Here is a 22,491-nt window from a genome sequence, read left to right as displayed (position 1 = left end):
TGCCTCCTTTTTATTCCAAAGGTGTAGAAAGCCCTGGATGGGAGAATCCATACAAAGAAGTCCACACTTCTTTGTTCCTTTCCAGTGCTCTCCTTTTGATACTTTCTCTGTAGGATGGTACTATGAACCTGCTATTTGTGATGCAGATTACAAGAGGAATTAAAGTTAGACTTTAGCATGTCTGTCTGAACTGTTGACTGCCAAGTTCTGTAAGACTCATGGCTTTATGAGGGAAGGGAGGGAAGTTTTCATAGAGGAGATGCAATGTCAAAGAAAACAACTGTGAAACAGTTTTTTGATGGTAGTTGGTTAGTTGAGTTTTTTCCCTTTGTCAAGAGAAAATAGGCAAATAACAAAGCAGTTTGAGATAATCTTTGTATAAGTGAAAGAAAAACATAAAAACTTGCACTAGTTTTAGTGGGGACTAAGAATGCAGTTGTAAATATTAATGAACATGGAAGGCTAGGATTTGATGGCAGATACCTATAAATTGTTTATATTTTTCCTTTTACATCAAGCTTTAGACAAGTCTTATATTGTGTGCACAGCCTCTTTAGGATCTTCTGGTGATTCAAAATTCTTTTTGTTGATCATCTCATTGGTGGAAAACATTTGAAAATTACACTTAATGTATATAATAACAGAAAAGGATAATGTTTGCTTGATTATGCATTAATTAGCATGGCATCACTCCAGATGAAGCTTTTGAGGCTGTCATAAATAGTGATACTGGAGATCACTGAGCAACATGATTATTCTTACAGTTTTGCTAATGGTTCAAAGGTCTGGAACACAAGCATTTCTGGGAACCTGCATACAGATTTCTATTATACTGAGAAATTTTTTTGGGGAGGCTGGATATTAGCCATTTTTTCTTTTAAAAGATAAACATTGTGTATATTAGGGATGATGCAGTGTTATTATAGATGCCATTATCTAAGCAATGCTTATAGAATTCTAGAAATGAATCCAGTTTTGCCTGAGGGATAAGCTGACATTTCCATTCACTTTTTAATTTCTCTGGGACTTTACTGGGTTAATATGACCATTTTTCTCTAGGGATCCATCAGCTGATGGAAGTACTGTGATTGTGTTTCCTTCTCTCTCAATGGCCACAACTGTAATATTTCTTTTCTCTCTTCTTGCTGGTGTCCAAATGCTTTTCCACAGGCTTTTTCTGAGAGAATTTAGGTACAAGGTTATGGCACTGAACAGCTGGCCACTGTTGCAGTATTCTCTGTGTGTCACATCCCTGCTTTCTTGTCAAAGTGCCATAAACTGTGAAGGCCACGTAGAACATACAGGAGTTCATGTTCTCAGGAAGGCTGTGTATTTTATGCCTATGAAGAATCAACTGGCTGTCCTCCAAACAATTCAGTTTTAACCACTGCATGTGCCTGCTTTGGAAACTATTTATTGTTTGGTTTATAAGACTTGGTTAAACTTCACAGCAATTTCCAACAAGATATTTTTGAAGTTTTTTTGAATGGAATGGTTAGGTTACATAGGGGTTGTCTTGCAACAGAATACTTTGGATGGGAAAGTAATGGATCTTTTGTTTTTTTATTATTACTCCCTTCACTTTTGCTTGCTTCCAGTATTAGCAATGATTATGCTGTATTTTAAAAATCAGCTCTATAAGGTAGTAGTGCTCCCAATCTTTTTAAGCAGTCTTGCCATTTACAAACTTTTCTAGTAGTCTTAGGAAGAAGATGAGAAAAAGGAAATCTTGGTGAACTTCTATCCATGTGTGTGCAGGAGGTATTATTAAATTAAGACCAAAGCTTTTAAAGTGGGAGGAAAGCAATGCAATCTGCAGGTGATGTACCTTAATAGCATAAAAGTTACAATTTTTGTTTATTTGTTGTACTTCTGATACCTTGCCAAAGTACAAGTTTAGTGTCATCCTAGGTTATATTGGAAGGAAAAAGGGGATCACACTTCTTCAGTGGCTTGGCAGTGCAGAAGATAGCATTGGGGAAATACATAGATCATACTCGTTTTTAAAGGATCACAGTTGGGTTTGTACTAATGTGTTTTTTCTTTTGTGTAGCTTTGTGTGGTTTATTAAAACTGTTTTCAGTTCTCATTTATTTCCCTAAGTTTTGAATTACTTTGGTGTTTCCAGTTTTGGTAGGATGCCTAGAGGTTAGCAAACCCAACTGCACACATAAATTGGAAAATTCTGCACTTTCATGAATTCAATGGAAGTTTAATCAGCTTCCTTTGGAAGCACTTCAACACCCTGCACTTTATAAGGCATCATGGCCTAGAACTTGAAAGATATGGATAAAATAGAAGTAATTGTTTTTGAGAAATGGTGAGGTTTTGAAATAATACAAAATAAAATTAAATCGCAAGGAGGCCAGCTATTATGCAATGATTAGTACAGTTAGGAAGGATTCTTTTTTCCTGTGCTTTGAAATTATTACAAACTCTTATAAGTAGTACTCTCAATATTTTGAGAAATAGAGCTAGATTGTCTTGTTATGCCTACCTTCCGTTCTGGTAGGCTCCACAGATAAAAAAAACCAAATAATATTCAAGAATGTGTTATAATGAAAGCTGTTATAGTACATTCAGTAATTACCACTCCTGCTACCTACCCAAGCAGAATTTATAGCTAAAACTTGTGACTGGAAACCATGTGGGACAGAACACCTGCACATCACTATATAAAATTACTTGCATGAAAGGAGAGATTTATGTGTGTCCTTGTTTTGCTGTTAAAGCTAATAAGTGTATGACAACTAAATGTGAAAGTATCAAGATTATTTGATCTGAATGTTGTAACTCAATGAAACCAAATCAGAGTTCTGTCAAAATAACATTTTCAGTAAAGTTGAGGGGTGTTTTTGTCATGCTGAGTAGGAAACACTCTAAGAATAGCAAGTTCATAAGGGTCAGCTTAGTCAGTGTAGGAAACCCAGTAATTTTCCTCTGAGCAGCATGTCCCTCTGACCTACCTGTTTGCCAGAGCATAAGATTTCCCCTAACTAGTGCAAGTCCTTCTCCAGCTACATACCAGCATTCTTTCCTTGGGTATTTTTTGGAGACTAACCTTATTTTGACATAGACTAGGGCTCTTGCATACTTATTGGTTTTTAAATCAGTGAATTATACTCAAATTTAAGAAACCAGTCAGCAAAAGTGTGTAGATCAATTTTGAGGGTTTAGAATTGTAATCAACTCTCTGGTCATTCCAGTTCACATAAACCAGAATGCAGAGCAGGTAGCTGAAGGAGGGAGCAGGGAATGAGGAATGACTCAGCTGAATAAATGATGTTATGATAAAAGACGTAGAAATGATAAAGTGATAAAACTGTAGTACGTTGAAAGTCTTTTGCAATGGAATTACTCTGTAGCTCACTTTCAGATTTCTTTCCTCATTCTGATAGTGAACTGAAAGTTTGGTATATGCAAAAGAAGATACCCATTTGAATTTTCTCTGTACTGAAAGACAGTATTGTGTTTTAGAATGTGTATTTGTACGGAAACATACAATACAGTGTCATTCTTTTCAGTGGTGGTGAAGTCCAGTTCAGTACACCCTTCACCCATCCCACCACAATATTTATACCAGAGAGAAGAAAGTAAACAGAAAGTCAGTTAGTTCTCAACTACATGAATAGATGAATCATCATTAATAGTGAATTTCTCTCTGTGAATATTTCTTAATTCCTGTCCATATAATAAACAGACTAAAACAGTTTGCTTGCAAACTGGTTAAGCGGAATTGTTTTATACATTTCATGTCAATGCATACAGAAGAGAGAAACAAATCTTTATCTCAAGCAAAATATTTGAACTGCCATAATATACTTGGTAAGCTACATGTGCCTCCTAAGCTACTACAAGAAACAGTAATTGAATGAGAAACTTCATTTTGTTTTATTGTGTTCAGAATACAGTAAACAGTACAAAACTCCACTAAAGTTTTGATTTTTGTAATTTATGCATCTATTTTCTGTTTTCCATCAATAATTAATGTAAAGTGGGACTTAGAAGAAAAAAACCATCTCTATGAACTATTTTGGCACCACAGGAAATTCTTTAGGTTCTATTGCATCTACTTGTTGGGGGTTTATCTCTTCAAAATACTGTAAAATTGAGTGTTTTGAGGGCCTTTCTATTTCTCTTCTGAAAAGAACAAATGGAATTAATTTTTTATGTAAAATAAAAAACCGATAATTTTTTATGGGTTATTTTTAACCCTTTCAATGTCAGAGTTGAGATAATGAAGGGGAAAATTAGTTGTCTCAATCTGGCAGGCACTATATCTGGGCTGGCTCTATTTTAGTGCAGCTCAAATTCTAACATGGGAAAATTGCAGAAATTTACAATTCAAAGTGTGTTTCATCAGGGAGAAATCCATAGATTGTTTTGACACTCGGTTAGAAATTCAGCATGAAGATGGACGTCTCATGAAATTTGCAGCTGCTGATTGAATTTATATTTCCATAAAGGCCATCAACAATAGCAGCCTGCAGGGGAAATGGGGAGGAAATGACAAAACTTGTGAGGCTAGCATTTTTTCCTCAATCCTATAGTAACAAATTGCTTGTAATAAGGTCCTATACTGACCACCATTAAAGAGAAATACAGGGAGCCAGGAAAGATTTTTCAGTTTAACTGATTTGAACTAAAGATATTTGAATTTTGATCTTTAAATATATATGCAGTCATCTGTACAGTATGTAAAATGCAACTATAAATCAGAAGTGTCCTTAAACTGAAAAACTCTTACTGATAATTGCAGAAGATTTATCACACATGTGATTTGATTGCATAATAAATTCCAAGGATAGAAAATGAACAGTATTGAAATATACTAAAATAGATTATCTTTTTAGGGGTGAAAAATCTCATTTTATCTGTGGCATGTTCCCTCTCATTCATACACATAGATAGGAGAGAATGTGTAAGATTTGGGTTTATTTGTCTGAGTAACAAGTCTCATTATGTTCATCATTTACAAAAAAAAAAATCCAGTTACAAAAAACAAATTCATGTTATCAAAACAATTAGTAAGAAATGCTGCTGAGACAAATGCTATGATAGAATATAACAAATGTTATCTTCTTTGGTTACAATATTTTGTATATTTCTATTGGTTTCTGTTTTTTATGGAGTAAAGGGGGCAGGAGAAGGAAAAGGTCAAATATTTCTAAAGTATCTTCTTTTGTAATAGAAGCAGTAAAGCAGTTGAAACAATCATTGTTGTCAATCCATTGACAACTTGGTTTCTGAATATCTGTGCATCTTGGGACTGTGGAGAAGTTCAGTATTGAGTTGTTTTCTATAATCTTGATGTTAGAGATTAATGCCTGTAGCTGTCAATGCAGCTACACACACCAAGCTGTGTCGAGAAGCCTTTTCCTCATAGTTTGTTGTCTGCATTGGTGCCATTCTTTGCAGTTAACGAAGATCAACAAGGTCTTCCTTAACTGCAAAGGAGGCACTCAGTTGTTGCAAAATATAAAAAGGGAATTCTCCACAGCTGGACAATGCAGAGTTTAGTATGGTGAGACACAAGTCATGTGGTTTTGATACTTAAGAATTAAAGTGCTTGGGTGACATCTTAATACAAACACATAGGCATAGGGATCACATATCTTAGCTGGTCACACCAAAAAATGAGTTAGAATGCTAATTAGGTTAATTTGGCAACTTTGCAATAATGAAAATCTCTGTAAGTGTTTTTATTGCTAAAGAGTTTGCATTTTAGGGATGAAGCATAATAGTGTAACTGTTTTTAATTTTACTACCAGTCGTTGGTAGTACTACTAGGTATCTTCTAGTCTTTAATGTGTAAAGAAATGAAATTTGGTTATAGAGTTTGTAAGTATCACAGTTTGTGTTTTTTGTGGCTGTAAACTCTGCGAGTCAAACATTTGTATTACAGTTATTACAAGCTATACAATTCTAAAGGTCACCATCCATAAGTGGTAATTTTTTTCTTTCTCTGGAATCAGGGTAAATGCTTTCACAACTTATTAACAGCTCTTACAATAGTTGCCCCTGGTGCAATACTCTTAAATCAGTGAGCGCTCAAATAGGTATTGAAGTACTTGATGATTAGGTACCTCCCTACACTCTGTAAAAGCACATAAACCTCAGTTTTTTTCTGTTTAGTCTACAATTTAATTAAGCTGGGACTGTGGAATTAGAACTCTCAACTCTGTGTTGCTTTTTGTGTATGTATTTGCTCATTCTAACTTGAGAAGAGACTACACAAAGTCTGAGAGTTGAGTAGAAGAATAAAATAAAATAAAATAATGGGTTGACTCAGATGTAAAAAGCTTCAACTTATGGTTAGTCCTTGTTCTCAGCTGTTGCACTTGAAGTTTTTTTTTTTCTGCTCAGATTAGGTTTGAAAGCAGATCAGGAATTGCTGCAATTCCTGGGTATGGGAAGGCTTTTTTTATTTCTTCACCACCTAGACCACTCTGAGCCCACCAAAATCAGCTAAACTATGTGGTTTTACTCCTCCAGATCAGTGTTGCTGGACAGTACCTTAACTAATGGGTGCGTGCACAAAGGCCAGCTTAGAGAAACAAACTTTCGAAGAGAGCTTTTAAAGTAACCTTACAATGTAAAGCTAGAGGGTAATAAAAAAACCCCAAAACAACAACCTGTTGAATGGTAAATTATTTTACATTGCTATTAATCAACTAAAATATTGCTTACTAGTATGTGCTGTTTAACATTGTTTTAAAAAGTTTTAAAACCTTTGAAATACTTGTTTAATTTAGAACTCTAACCAAATAAACTAAAAATTCTTTATTTCTATGTAAATTAAAAATGCCATTTTGTAGAAAAAAGAATAACATTTAAGGCTCTTTAAATATTTGTATGATATGCATATGCATGAAGTGGGTAATACATCTCAAGGACATTAGCTAACTTTTCTTCAGAAGTTTCACTATTGTGTTGACTGTGGCTGAAACAGGTGTGTTCTTCCCTAACCTCCACAATGAAAAGCAAACACAGTAAAATAGAAGTACCAGTATTCTTTAATCCTTCAATGCAGTACAGTATTAGCTGTAATTGTGTTCAGACCTTGTATAAGACTGAATTTTCTTTGCAAATCTCACACCTGTAGTCCTTTTGTAAAATTCGTTAAAATATACTAACCCCCAAAAGTAGCATTAGTACCCTGAGAATGTATTAGCAGCTAGTTGAAATAATCTGTTTATTCTGGAAAAAGAAAAAAAGTATTCTGGAAAAGTATTTCTTGCATGGTAAATGAGTTTTTACAAAAGATTCATTGAAAATTCATTTCCAGTGGAAATGTAATGAATCATCCAAACCAGTCCGTAACACTGCTGTGTTGGGTCATATTGCAGAATGGATGTTCTTCACAGCTGTGAATTCCTTTTAATTTTATTTACAATTCATACTCTTGCAGTCATTTACCCGTTTCTCTTCCCTGTATCACTGCCTTTTTATCTCCCTGCCTTATGTTTTTATTTATACGAGTACAAGTTATTGTGCACTTCCTATCTACCTGCTAAATTCCCTTTATACATGCTAAGTTCGCATTTTAAGCCATTTTCCACATATTTATGGAATAAATTAAGCACCTCATTCTTGGATTTATTCACATTTTGACAGTAATTGGTAGAAAAGCATTTCTTGAATCTGATGGACCAAAAGAAACCAAAAGAATAGTTGGAAGAAGGCTTCTCTATGACAGCCCACTGAGCTTCAATCAGCTTTGCAAGGAACTGTCATTTGTATTAGTATCATTTGCACTTGTGTTCCCAAAAGAATGTAATGTTGTGTAATTCTAGTAAGCTTATTGTAGTCTCATTTACAAAACACTGCTTCTTTTTAAAGACATGGGCTTCACAGATGAGGAGGACAAGGCCTTCCAGTGAGCAGGGAGTGGGAACTGGTGGTGCTGCATCCTGCACCCAGATTAAGAGAGCCCAGGGGCTACAATGGCAGTGGATATTTAGCAGAATGATTTTTTTGTCCCATGAAAGAAATTTTCTCGAACAAATATTACTTAATTTAAATGCCACAGCCTAAGATACAGCAGGTTTTCAAAGCGCAAGATTTGTATGAATATCCATGAGCTCCATGGGCACTGATCCCAGAGGAAGTTACTGACTTTGTCAGCTGGCAATCCTTTTGGGAAGTGAAAAGGGACTTTGTTTTCTGATTTTTGTAGTGTATGTCAGCCTTTTTCTTTGACAGTACATGCTCACAAAAAATGAAGCAATTTCCCTGGCTTCAAATTTTCAGAAGTCTGAGGAAATGTGTCTTACTTTGGGAAGAAATTAGTACTTGCAGGCAACTCTGGAAAGCCAAATGTATTGCTATTAAAATGTAAATATAAGTAGCAAAACTGAAACACAGTTCTTGACTGTGAGTGCCTGGTGTTTACAGCTCGTATGGACTTGCTGAGTTAGCGCCTAACAAGTGTAATATTGCTTGATCCTGCATTGCTGTAAAACTGGAAATCATTGATCTGGTTCATTTCAGGTTAATGGAAATCAGAACTATCAAACATCTGTGGCCTTGCTGGCTCTTAAAAGTTAAAATGTATTTCTGTTATGGTTTTATAAAGCATATTAGATGATTTCAAGTGTGTTATTTATTGGGGAAAATGTAACTACATCTGTAAGTGATAGATGTTAGGTTCAAATACTTAATGTTTTTTTGTATTTCAGGATATTGTATTTATTGTATGAATGAATATAATGAACTGTTGGAAGCTAATAATTTGTCACTAAGCAAAAGTTAATTAACCTCATAGCAGTCTAAATTTGGAAAAAAAAAAACCCCATAATTCTTTGGGGAAAAATATTATTTAAAAATATTTATATCTTTCCTAAAGTAAAGATAATTATTGCAGAAACACTGGAAGTATGATCACGAGGTAACATAAACACAGTCATCAGTGAACAGACTCTCTCAGCTAAAAATCTATGCAAAGAAAAGATAGTGGCTTTCACAAACTAATACTCACCTTTAAAAGGGTTGTCTTTTATAACAAACTTTTCCATTCTTCAGTGGAGATGAAAACTCTTGATCCTGTTCTTATAGTGATGGGCTGCTCCTGCAGCCTATAGATATGAAAATTCTGCACCCTATAGATGCTTTTGTTACTTTTAGAGAAGTAGTTCTTCCTTTGCTTGGTATTAAGAACTGCTCATAGTTCAGGTGCTTTGGTAATTGAAGTACTACTTCATATTTAGCAAAAACTACAGTTTATTTGGTGGTTACCAAACAGAAAATAAATGGGTGACCTGTTACTTGAGTGTTGTAAAATTGCTGAAAAAAATTTAGAAACCTTTGTTTTGAGTAAGTGAAGTTTATGTTGGGTTGGTGGCAAGGAAATAATAGGCTGTTAGTGAATGAAGTACAATTTAGTCTCTTCAAATTACAGAGCAGTTCAGTAAAAAGGTATGCTTTAGAAATGCGTGTTTCATCATGAAGTTTAGAGTGCTGCTGTGCAAAATCATTTGCCTGAAATTCACAAAGGCTGCAAGTTCAGTCTGTGCATTAAAAAAAAAAAAAAAACAACATCTTAGTGGAGTGTTTCTTCCATGGACTCTTAGCATGCAGATGTTGCAAATCAGCAAGCCAAAAGAGTCCTGGTCCTGAGTTCTCATGAACATCTGATGTTCATTCATTTTGAATGGGAATTGTTACTTTCACATGGTAGTGTGTGAGAAGGAGAATCCTATTTCGATTTGCAGACTGCAAAACATGCCAATATTTTATACCTGGCAGGGGCTCTTGTTCAGGTAGCTCAGGTCAAGTACCAGAAACATCCAGTTCCCTGTTCCTGGTCCCATTTCTGCTCTCACTCATTATGTGTGCCACCATAGTTTGTTTAGCTGTACACATTGTACAAACTTGTTTGAGGGTTAACACGAAATAATTTTCAAATAATGCTTTTGTAAACAGTGAAAATCAAGCTAGGGCTCCTGAAGGTATTTAGTGTGGATACATTTTTTCCCCCAAAATTGGTGTCAGAATAGTAATAATCTAGAACACCACAATTTTGAGATTCGTTAATTTCATTTGAAAGGTTCTTCAATGGCTTTTTCTAAATGTAAATACATATATATAATATTTAATGACTGTCGTGGATTAACTAGGATATTTTGCCCATAGAAAGACTCTTCCTTAGAAGTTACTGAAAAATTAAAATATTAATTTTAAAACATCTTTGCTTATCTACTGTTAACCATGGGAATTTTTGTGAAAATATAACGTGGTTTCTGGTCTCCTTAATGTATAGATAAGGCTGTAGAAATTTAGAAACTGCTTCATTATACATTGGCTACCCCTTAATGTTTCACTGAGTATTTCCTTTGCTGGATTTGACTATCCTCTTCTTATGCCAGCAGGCCACAAACTTCTGCTAAACACTTTTGTTTTAGGACTTTTATACAAATTCATTTCAGTCATGAAGCCTTAGTTTTTCAATAGACTGGGACTGAAAGGTTTTGAGAAAATATGCAAAGTGAGAAAATATATAAATGTAATATATGTAAATACTGTATCATTTGCTGAAAGATCTGTCAGTTATGTAGTCTTCTTGGCCCTTTTGCAGGCTTAAAAACTCCTGCAAATCTTGGCTACTTTGGCGTTCAGTGTAAAATGATGTTGTATCTGATATTCTGTGTTACTGTTCTGTACATCTGCTAAATTCTTTCTAAAGTGACCTGCTATTTTTTTAAGATGCAATTGGATATATTGTTACGTATATAATCCCAACTTGGTCCATTTATGGTTCTTCAATGTTTCTAACATCCAGTGGTCACATGAAAATGAAGTTAATTTTAAAGTTAAAACTGTTTTGATGGTGCTATTTTTAATTGTTTTTTATGTATGCTCTTACAAGTGAAGTTTCTTACATTGGTGTAGCAAAGACCCAAGTATTTGTTTGAAAATACGGGGATGAATTAATAGGAAGCAGAACATTCAATAAAGGCAATCTTTAGTATGGAAAACACTTTCCTAAAATTAAAATGTTTTAATTATATCTGAAGAGGCCTCAGTGTGATCTTCTCTACAAAAGCCTATGTAAATTGTCAGTGGTGGTCTGCCAAAAGAAACCTAGGGGATAAGGCAAATCAGACAGTTGAAGTTAATTAGTGTCATGCGTGTATCACAAATATAGAGAGGCTTAACAGCCACCAGCAGTATTCAAAATAACATGTTTGGGAAATAATTTCTGAGTTTGGCTCTACAGTGTGATTTGTGGGATCTGGAGGATGAGTTTTTATGTGAGTTTTGTGAAAGCTTGCAGCAGAATAAGAAGTGGAATATTTTGTTTAATAATATTAGTCACAAGTTGTGGTATCTTCACTACTCTTTCTAATGGTGCTTTACTCAGATGGTGTAATACTCAAATTAAGAACAGTTTTTTAAAAGGTGCTGTTCTTACAGTAAAGTGTAGTAACTTTACAAGATGGGAGAAGAGTGGTTTTTTGTGAGACTTGTATAGGATCAGCCCTTATTAGATACCTCTTCAGCTTTTCTGGAAATCTTCTGCATGGGAAGAAAGTAGTTCTGTAGTTTTTGGTTTTGTTTTTTTTTGTTGATGAAGAACAGTTCATCACTGTTGTAGATGAACAGTGTAAGAAAAAAAAATCATCCATGGTGTTGTTGAAAAAAAATTGTGTTACAGCTAGGTATGAACTATAATTTCATCAACTTATAGGAATTGTATACTTATAAAACAAGTACATATAAATCGCATAACTTCCAACATTGATTAAAAATATCTAATTTTGAAGATGAATGCATTCTACACAATATTCTTTGCCTGATTGCATATCTTGAAAAAATAAAAATGTTGCATTGCTTAAAAACAAAATATAAAGCAAAAGAAAAATATTTAAAAAGGAATTTCACATTATATACAAGTTCTTATTTTATTAAATACTTAATAATGAATAATAGTGTGAAATTTAGCTACTAATGGTTCCAAGTCCCAACTGGTATCAGTTTTAAAATAACTTCAGTTGAAATACTTGTTGAAAGCATACTGAAGGAATGAACTGCATTAATCACTTCATTATGAAATAAAATATTTTGTGCAGAAATACTAAATGTTTCCTCAAAATGTCAAATTTCTGCTTATCAGCACCCCAGGAAGAGAAGAAGCTGGTAGAAAGAGCCTAGGGAATACTGTTGGGTTTTGCCCCTATGAGGGATGGGAACCTCATATATATTTCCAGTACCTGCTGCTTTAAAAAGCAATTTAAAATACTCTTTCTCCATAAGGTAGCATAAAATCTGACAGTCAATCTGCTGTGTTCCACCTTACAGTTCAAAGTTTATAATTCTTCCTTGGCAGTAATACAGTCAGAATGTGGGATGTAGACTCAAGTTCCCCACACTGTCTCCCCTTTCAATATACTGAGTGTTCCCTGTCAGATTCCTACCTTCTGGTTTTTGTTTTTTAACAAAGAAAATATTTAGTTTATAGGTAGTTGTGAAAAGTCTCACAAGCACAAGGCAGTGATTGGAGATGATGTGACCTGATAACTTTGCAAACCTAACCCAGTGAACTTTGAGTCCTGTTTTTCATAATCAATAATACAAGTAACTTCAAAATAGAACATGGAAGCTTTTCTTGAAGTTACTGAAATACAATATTTCAAACTGATGTCTAGATGGTAATAATTTTCTCAGTATTTTAATCTTTCATTTCATTTTCATCCTGTATGTCATTGCACTCACATGAATAAATACATTCTTTCAAGATGATAAGGTGATCAGCAATTATAAATTTATATAGAAATATAGAATATAAAATACCTATTGTATAAAAAGACATAAGTATAATAAAATATTTATATAATATATTTTTATATAGCTATATAAGATTATATAGAAAATATATAATATAAATATATGTATTTTTCATTCTTTTTTTTCTGCTTTAGGGCAGATAATACCGGAAAGAAGATTTGTAGAAGCAGTAAATCGTGAAGCATATCAGTATCAAATTGGTGACTTTCCAGCAGAATGGGAAGGTAAATATTTTGGTTTTATTTCAAGAAAATTTTGGCATTGAATGTAGGCTCTGTATTTTTAATAGAAAGCCTGACTATGTGAACAATTAACTTGTTATCTTTCATTTTTGGTAAGGCAGGCTTTTATTTAACTGCATAACAATATGAATTCTTGAAGGAGCCTCTTTAAAAATAGGATAAATATTGTTTGAGAAGTCAGTACTTAGTATTTAATGAAAGTAAAGCCTATGTGGAGATGACTTACTCCTATTAAATGTGAAAATATTTATACCTGTGGAGGATCTGATTGAATAACCAGCATGAAGTGCATTAAATAAAACAAAACTTCCTTATTATTCCTTCACTGCAGTGTTAATATGTAGGTCAGTTGATGTGCATATTGGTGTCACCAGTGATGGGGCTGCTTTTTTTACGGTGTATTTGGTTTCCTATATTCTCCCTTGCGCAATCTAGTAGAGAGTTGGAGAACATGTTAATAAGTAACCGTCTTGTCCAAGTGCTACTGATTAAATTCTTGTCTGAAAATTTGTGATGTAATAAACATTTCAGGGAAGTTAGCGCATTTCCTTAGGATTATCTGATCAGCTCTTAGAGAAAAACAAGAGGAGTATATGTTGGTCTTTGAAGTTGTTAGGTGCTTGAGCCAAGTGTGGGGTTAAATGTCACTTAAAATCCAGGATTCTACAGCATAAGCAAGGAATCCCTGAAATAGTATGAGCAAGGAATCCCTGAAATCCTATGTAGAGGCTACCCGTTACTCAACATGCTTTTGGGAGAGTAAAATATCTAGACATCTCTCAGAAATTGTTAGGTTTAAAGCAAACAGATTTTAAGCAGTGTGTAATTTAGCTCTGGAATTCCTTGTCATGAACTATTCTACTTGCTGGAAGTTTGAATGAGTTAGTAAGAGGTTAAAAGTATTGGTGGAAGAAAAATTGTTCTTATATAATATATACAGATATTACTGATAAACAGTCTACAACATGTTTGGAGGAAATGTCTTATTATACTTGTTTACCTCATTTTCTTTCCTTTATGCTTAATGCTCTTCTCTGAGGGAGATGATACTGAACAAAAAGAAAACTTCAGGCCCATTATTTCCCTTAATGGAATCAGTGGAGAAATAGAAAACATTCTTACCTCTTTTTTTATCATTGTCATTACACTAATTCCTAGGATTTTTGCTGTGATCAACTGAGGCTAGTATTAAGAGCAGAAAGCTTCTGAAAGTGTTTCAACACTATTGGCAGTGTTTGCCAGCTATGGTGAAACCACGGTATCAACAGTTTCTGTCTTCGACTGCTGCAGTACCCACAGGGGTTTGGCAAGTCTTGCTCTAGCTGTTTCTGCTTCTTTGTCAGTCCAAGAGAGCCATCTGCTGAAGGAGAGCAGCAACCTGATAGGCCTGTCCTAACTAAATCATCTGGTGCTTGAATGGATGGATGCTATTCATCCAGCTTTCTGAAGGTCTTTTTCCTTGTCTAAAAGTTCTCTAACTATCAGACCTCATCTTAGTTCTCTGTGACTGTCATGCAAACACTGCACCACAGACACCAAGAAGCATCTATGAAGCATATATGAAGCTTCAGGTAACTCTGCTCTCCTGTGAAGGAATTCTCATCCAGGACAGTTTGGTAGTCTCTGTCTGCACTTGTCTGGAATTAACAGGAACACAACGTGGACAGTCAGACTGTCTCAGATGGGTGTGGGCTAATAATCCTTTTATTAATGGGGTTAGACTGCAGCGTTCAACCAAATTGCTATACAAACCCATTGCTTCATGCTATTGGGATCTGTGTAGCACTAAAAATCCTCTGCTATATCTCTCTTCAGAAATTTAGCACAAATCCGTGGGATTTGACAGTGTGGTGCCTTGGAAGTTGCAAATTTTTGGGATGTTGTGTGTGACAAGACCTTAAATTCAAATACCATATACCCTCAAGGGTATATGGACCTTGTCTAAAACGGTGCAGCTGGCAGACCTGGGACACACTTTTCAAATCAAGGCATCCTGTTCATTTGTTTTAGAGAAGAAGCAATAACCTGGACAGTCCTGTTGTTATGAGCTATGTTTACATTTTCATTGCTTAACTTCCTCATCTTCATATCTGTGGGGTTTTGTCTTTGTGATGTTGTCAGCAAATACAAATACATTGTCAGCAAAGAATTCACAGAGGAAAGGAAAATTTGCAGTTTTCAGATTGAGTAATAGTCTTTTCCTCTTAAGTACTTGTCCTGATTTTGGCCAAGGATGGAGTTAATTTTTGCAATCACCAAGAGACGGTGTGGCTAACAGGGTGTGGCCAGAATCCAGATGTTATACCATGCTGCCTTAGGTCATTGCTGGGAGTAGGGGAAGGGGACTCTGGCTTCTGAGAAAAAGGATGTGGCTTCTGATTGGGAAAAAACATGGCTGTGGTCATCTCACATCATCCTTGGTGAGCATTTTGCATGTAAATTGCCCTCTCTTTTCTATGCTTTTATTATGAGTATTAGTTTATGTTTGTTTTCTTATCTTACTGCTGTTTCCAGTAAATTGTTATCTCATCCCATGATCTTTACCTTTTGTGCCTCCCATCCTCCTCCCTGGCCACCCTCAGTGGGGAAGGGTGGAAGAGGAGGGGAGAGGCAGCAAGCGGTTGGCACTGTGGTTTGGGGAACTTTTGTGGGAGAAGTAAACTGGGGAGTCCCATTCCTCAACCACAACACTACTGAATTTCTCTAGAAAGAAGAGATACATGCATGCTTTTTTCCCCAGTGCATTTATTAACCAGAAGGGTGCGTAGTGTATGCTTCTGAGAGATAAAGATGGGAATTCCAGAAAAAAGGCTAGCCTGTACTTTTGTGTCCAATGCTAGTCTAACCTTTGCAAATGGTTTTATGGATGTAGAATTTTAACAAGCCAAAACTGGTACTTCTGCTGCGGGTGGAGAAGCTGTTGAAAGACCTGTTATGTCTTGGCTACATATTGTGGGGTGTAAGGGATTTAAGATGCTCTGAATTTTGATTTATCACTATTTCTTTTTTGCCTCCTGTAAAAAATAAATTATGAATTAGTTGAAAATGAGAAGGAATGGAAAGTGTAGTAGTAGTTCAAATACAACTATAGAAGACAGTTATCTGAGTAAAAGAAGTTTAATTCAAGATTTTTAGACACTCTTTGCTGAAATGCTCATTACATTTCTATTCCAATTTTTTCCTCTTTAACACTGGTCTAGAAGTTTTCCAGGCCCACAGGACCTGTGCTGAACTTTCACTGTGTATCTTCTGTCCAGATGCTTGAAAATATCCCAGTACATTTTTTCTGTGGGTGTTCACGTTATAATTCATGCTATTATGGATGCTGATCATTCCAGTAAATAGCCTGAGACTTTGCTGAAGGAGTTCTAAAATACTTGCTGTTTCCTCTGAACAGTAAAAGATAAATATAAGGTTAGAATCTTATTTAATATTTCCTACTTTGTTTTCTCTTTGCTCTTGGACTCTGCTGGGCACACACTTACATCTCCAGGTGCCTTTTCTCCAAACCCTGTGTATGTACTTTGATATCCATGGCCTCTGCTTAAGTTTTGGCTGGCTCTCCTTCCTATTCCTCTCAGGCTTTTCACTTTTAGGACTGTGCTGAAGAGTCTGTTGCCTTATCTCCTCCTTTTCTTGAGACCTGGAGAGAGCTGCTTTTACCTGTACTGTCTTTGTCCTGCCAGGACTCAGGGTTTTTTACTTGTGGACAGTTCTAAATGGCCTCCTCATTTAAAAGCAGTTATTCCAGCACCCTTTCCCTTTCTTTGTTACCCTGCACAACTGTACAACTGACTGTATGACTAGAAAAAGAAACCTCTTATGACCAAAATTAATGAAAGTACCATCCCTGGAAATACTTACAGGTATCACTTGTCTGAGGAGAGCTTACATGAAACCAGGGACAAAGGATAGTATAAGGAGTGGGAACAGGCTGCAGAGAAATTGGAAAAGGGGACAAGTTAAATCTCATTCTGTACCTAAGACATGCAACTTGGACAGCTGGTAACATAAGGAACTGATTCTGGTAGTTTTAAACATGTAATAAAGTAAAGGAGACCAAGTAGAAAGCTATAAAGCATCATCTAGATCACAGACTCAACCTGTGCAAGCTGTTTCTTTGACTCTGGAGAGGTTGTTTGTGTACTGATCCTGGGAGTTTAGTGAATACAAGGCCAAGGGTTTACTCCTGAAGGACTCATCTGGAAGTTTTATCCTAAAGATGTTAGTTTTCAGTGCTCTGGAGGATTGAATTATCTACATTCTCAGACCTCTGAATATTATTAAAAGTTCTGAAATGTACATTAAGGCTTCTGTAAAGCTAAAACAGAATCCCTTGTGTTATCCTCAGTGTTAGCTCTTTGTACACTTTTAATTTTAATTTTAAAAATCCAAAAGTGTATTCCCTCTTGTGCTGTAGTTTTAAATTTAGAATGCAATCCATATACCAATATTTGTATACAATAATAATACAAATATTGCCTGGTTTTGTTTCAGTGAAGTCTCTTATTTTACTTCAGAGTGTGAGTGCCTACTTTTTCTTAGGCAGTATGGATGCACACAACAGATAACATTTCTGTATTTTAGTTCTAAATGTTCACCTACTCAAATATGTGGGATTTACTTCCTCAAGACATGTCAGTAGTGCTCATGAGGGGACATCTGAAATTTTACCTACCACAGAGATTCGGAGAAGATGTGCTTCTTACAGCATTTTATTGCCATCTACTGATAATGTCTCTTTTCTTTTTCTTGGTAACATTTAGTGATTAATGGGAGTCTTAATTTGCATGTTCACTTTCTATGGCCATTGCAGTGTGTTATCTACTAGTAGGAGACTTAAAGTTCAATGAAAATTTCATGCATACTAATAAGAATGCAAATGAGTGCCGATGAAAGAATGCGAATGTCTCAAGGTAGGAAATGTCCAGCTTACTTGCCAAATTCCTTTTAGACAAAGGTAGAATTAACATGAGTACATCCAGATAAAATTAGAAGCAGCAGTTTTAAATGGGGACGATTCATTTTGCCAAAGCTTTGGTGTGCAGGGGGATGTTGTGGTTGTACTCAGTACATACATTTTACCTTCTCTGCCATGTTTAAAATATCTTGGCTGACAATGGTGAAGGCATTTTGTTTTGTTAGCTTGGGGAATGGGAATGTAATGAAAAACTTTTTCCCAGCTATAACTGTCAACTTTTAATTATATATATATATATATATATGTGTGTGTGTGTGTGTGTGTGTGTGTGCGCGTGCATATGTTGTTCAAATATAATGTAACATAGCACCTACCTACCTACCTTGTTTCCATGAACAAATATTTGACTATAGTATAAAGCTGTTGCGTAATTTAAAAGTGCATTCACTGAAGGTGTAATGCAGATCATTAAGAAAGGTACAAGAACCTTTTCTTTACTCAACTGTATACACAGATATATGTATTTTGTATCTGGATATATGCAGATACATAAAGAGAATGCAAAATATATAACTTCAACATATTATTTACTTGAATTTTGTTAAACCTAGTGCTAACTCAGTAGGAAATAGGTTATATTTTTGTACACCTTCATTCTCCCTATGCTACCATGAATTTCTCTAACACCTGAGTTATGAGGTGTTGGTACTTTTTTTGAACTGTGTGTTGGGTGCCCAAAATTTTATCGATAACTTAAAAGTCAAAGATTTTAAAGGCTTTTAAAAATTCTCCTATCTCAAAGACAACATAAAAACTGGTGTGAATTAAGAGTCCTCCCATTCTTAGCCCCAAAGATTAAGTGGTCAGGTGAATTATTATAAAATGTGTTTCTTTTGAAAGACTGATCAAACTAGTGGATGCTAAACTGCAGTGTGCTAAAATATACTGAAATCAGATGATGTTTTCTTTGCTTTTAAGCTCATATTTCTTCTTCAGCTTTATGAAGAATATTTGAGAAGTGGATTTGCACAGACAAGTGTGATAACATTAAGTCTAACTAAATTTATCTTATGGATTTACAAAGATTTTAGTAAGTTTTCATACTATATTCCTCCCTCAGCTACATGGCAGTGAAGAAATCTTTCATTTAATAATGACTTTCTTATGCAGTTCATGAGAGATATTAAAACTAATGTACTTGTAGTAATTCAGAAAATGGTATCAATATTTGTGCCAACAAGTTTTATGTACCATTAAGCTTAAAAAGATTTGTACCCCTGACATTTATTAGAAAACAGAAAGGTTACTAGCTCAAATAAAACCAAGTATTCAAGTGTTGTCATAACTGGAAAGAAAAAGAGCACAGTGTTAAAACTGTGTGCATTATTTATGTATTTAAATAGATGCAGTTCTATTACGGAATGTTTGATACAAAAACTCTTCCTAAATTAACATTTGTTTCTTTGCTTTTGAGTGTTGGTACTGAGTTCAGTTAATGAATGAAAATGTATTGTGGAGTGGTCCTTATTTCACAGCCTTTGTTCACAGGACATATGTGATTGTGTTACCCTTCACTGTTTTGTTTGCAGCTTTTAAAATGAGGTAGATAATTAAATTATAAAATAATTTACTAGAAGTATTCCATTCCTCTGAAAATCATTAGTCAAAAAACTGCTGAAAGTCACAAGTGGTCTTGAAAGAAAATCTATTGTACTGTTTATATTTCAGCAGTACTTTTTGGCTGCAGCTTAATTTTTATTTCAATTTTTTTTTTTTGAGGATCAGTTATTATAATGATCTGAAATTAAAATGCAGCTGGTGTTTTAAGAAAATACAGGCAATTTCAAATAAAGTAAAGCAATTTTTACATGTTGATAGCTGTGGGATAGAAAACAGTGGTACTGTCCTTCCATAGGTCAGAAGCAAGGCATGGCAAAGTAGATGATATTTCATTGAAAGTAATCTGTTAAATTTTGATGATCTATGCTTTACTTTTTATGAGACATTTTGAACTAGTATTTTTGCCTTCCTCCAGCTGTATGTTTTATCAATTAGTGTTTAGTATACACACTTTGCTGTATCTGAAATCTCTACCGCTTTTTACATTTTTTCTGAATGATGTCGCCAAGTATTTCAGTAATCTGAAACTGTTGCTGAGTATGGACAAAGGTAACTTCCTTCAGGAGGAAATGCTTATGTGATAAGATTTTCTTCAATAGCATGGTTGGTTTTGTTACAGAGTGTATGCCAGGCTGCCAGCTGGGAAGTGACAGTCTCAGTCTAGTCTTTCATCTTACCAGATTTTGCAGTTTGAAGTCCTAGTAGAATTTAAATGTTTGTAAGTGCTACTACAGGTGCATACAAAAAGTTATATAGTTCTATAGTTTTAATAGAAAGGCACGTAGTTGTATTTTGATTACATTATTGGGCTGTTTTTCTTTCCACTGACATAAAACTTGCAGAAAGTGTGATGCAAACTCTTTATAGCTCTGTCACTTCTCCACAAGGACAATAGATTTGGACCTATTTATTTGTTAGAAATGCTGAGAAGAGATGACAGGGACTGCTTTTAAGAAAAGTAGTCTGAGAAAGACATTTAAAGCTACGTATCTTCAGAAGTGGCATCTGATAGACAAGAACCAAAAGTATTACCTTGCTTCATATCTTTGCAGGTATTTTACCATTAAACTTTACCATTAACCAAGGCTGTTGGCCTTGCCATCCTGGATAAATTCCAAGCTGTTCTACCATTTCATCTCCATTTGTTCTTATGTTAATTGGAACCTATTCTCCCTAAAACCAGTTGCATACTGCTGCTGGTGTTAGTGTTTCAGCTTCTATGTAGTTGCTTTTTGAGAAATGAGATTATGTTATGACTGTGCAGGTTTTAGTGTCTTAGACTGGTCTAAATCATTCCCTGATTCCCTTCAAAATACAGCACAGATGGTATTAGAAAATTAAAATACATAATATTTACTTCTTAAAGCATTTCTGTGTTTTATAGATGGCAACAGGTGGGGCCAGGAATTTGAGTGTGTTATAGCAAAATGTTATTTTTGCTCTAATTTTCAAGTATAGTAACAAAAATCTTGATTACCTAAACAAACATATGAAATAACATTTTTCTGTATCTCTGCACTTGGAAGTGGCTTTCCTTATGTTTGTCATTCTGTTCATTACTGGCTGCTTGCATTCTGCTTCTAATTAATTTGAAAAATATGTGCAGAAAAGACAAATGTGTAGGTTAAAAAGCCATGAAAAAATGCTACAGTAGTGGTATTTCTAAAAGGTGGTGTCAGGTCATTCCTCTAAATAATGTCTGTAATAGTTGGAGCTCTCTCTCTTAATTCATTGACAAAGTGAGACCTGTCAGTGTCTGTGATGTGGTGTCTGGATTGTTGCCTCCTGACAGTCCCAGCTAACAGCAATGATAGTGACAGGAGTAGGCAAATATCCGTGGATCTCATTCAGAAACCCTGAGCCACAGGACAGCTTTCATTGCCTCTGCTTTCATTCCTTCATTCCTCTGCTGTCTTTTCCAGCGAATCCTTCTCCCACTCACAGTACCCGCCCCTCCTGGCAGTGAGCAATCCCACAGAGCCACATGATGTGTTCAGTCCAGGCTCTGCAGTCCCTCACTCAGATCTGGGGCTGAACCTTTCATACCTGAACAGGAATCCTTTTTCACCAGAGTGGTCTAAGGCTGTTCTTTCCATTAGTCAGCTAGTCATTTTCTTAGGGTGTACCTCATCTCTGTATTGCAAGTTCAACAATAAGCCTGTGCCATAAGCCCTGCTCTTTAAGCCCTGTTTTGACAACCAAGGTGCTATGTAAACCGTGCCAAATGTCTCTATATAGAGGTGACACCACCTCCCACCTCTCCCCTCTCTGAAGAGCAAGTATTGAAACAGGAAATAACATCTTGTGCCTACATTTTGAAAAATGACAGGTTTGACAGATTGTGGTGAATTCTAGTGTAATTTTTTCATAAATGCTTACTTTTTGTTACAAATTAATAATAATTTTGAGTTTTAATACTGTTTTTGATCTTTGAAATAATCCATTTGATTTTTATTTTTTTCAGCATGGATAAGAAAAAAGAGAGAAGATCCACCCACAATTGAGGTGAGATGAAATGTTAAAATTTTCAATTGGTAAAATGAAACTACCATAATTAGTTTATAGTGGACTCATCAGTGCAGTAATCTGCCACTTATGGGGGAGAATTTAGTATGTTCCTTGACTAATTGATGAAAATGCACACTGACTACATATCTAACACTTACCAAAAAGTAAAATAAACTCCATTATTCTTTAGTCATTCTCTGTATGAATTCTTTTAAGATGGTATACATTGGTTCTTTAAGATGATCATAACCATTGAAGAGTCTCTTCAATTGAAAAATTCCTAAATTACTGCTATGGCTTTTTAATTAATGTAAGTTTTTTTCGTGGTAGTTGATACTAAAATGTGGGTTTCAATCCCAGCTGGCAGTGGAGTCATCAAAACAAGAAAACCAATTGCACTAGCATTTTACAGTG

At 35.1% G+C, this 22,491-nt stretch overlaps 1 protein-coding gene across 1 annotated transcript in view; it reads left to right on the top strand.

Annotated features, from left to right (window-relative positions):
• NDUFAF2 (NADH:ubiquinone oxidoreductase complex assembly factor 2) overlaps positions 1-22,491 on the top strand; it is a 56,739-nt gene that overhangs the window by 21,121 nt on the left and 13,127 nt on the right. The window contains exons 2-3 of the mRNA XM_058044428.1: positions 12,921-13,010; positions 22,034-22,074. Of these exons, the coding sequence (XP_057900411.1) occupies positions 12,921-13,010; positions 22,034-22,074 (131 nt within the window). The remainder of the gene's footprint in view (positions 1-12,920; positions 13,011-22,033; positions 22,075-22,491) is intronic.

This window comes from Melospiza georgiana, chromosome Z, assembly GCF_028018845.1.
Source record: "Melospiza georgiana isolate bMelGeo1 chromosome Z, bMelGeo1.pri, whole genome shotgun sequence".
NCBI classification, from domain to species: Eukaryota; Metazoa; Chordata; class Aves; order Passeriformes; family Passerellidae; genus Melospiza; species Melospiza georgiana.
This window is presented reverse-complemented; position numbering and strand designations above follow the sequence as displayed.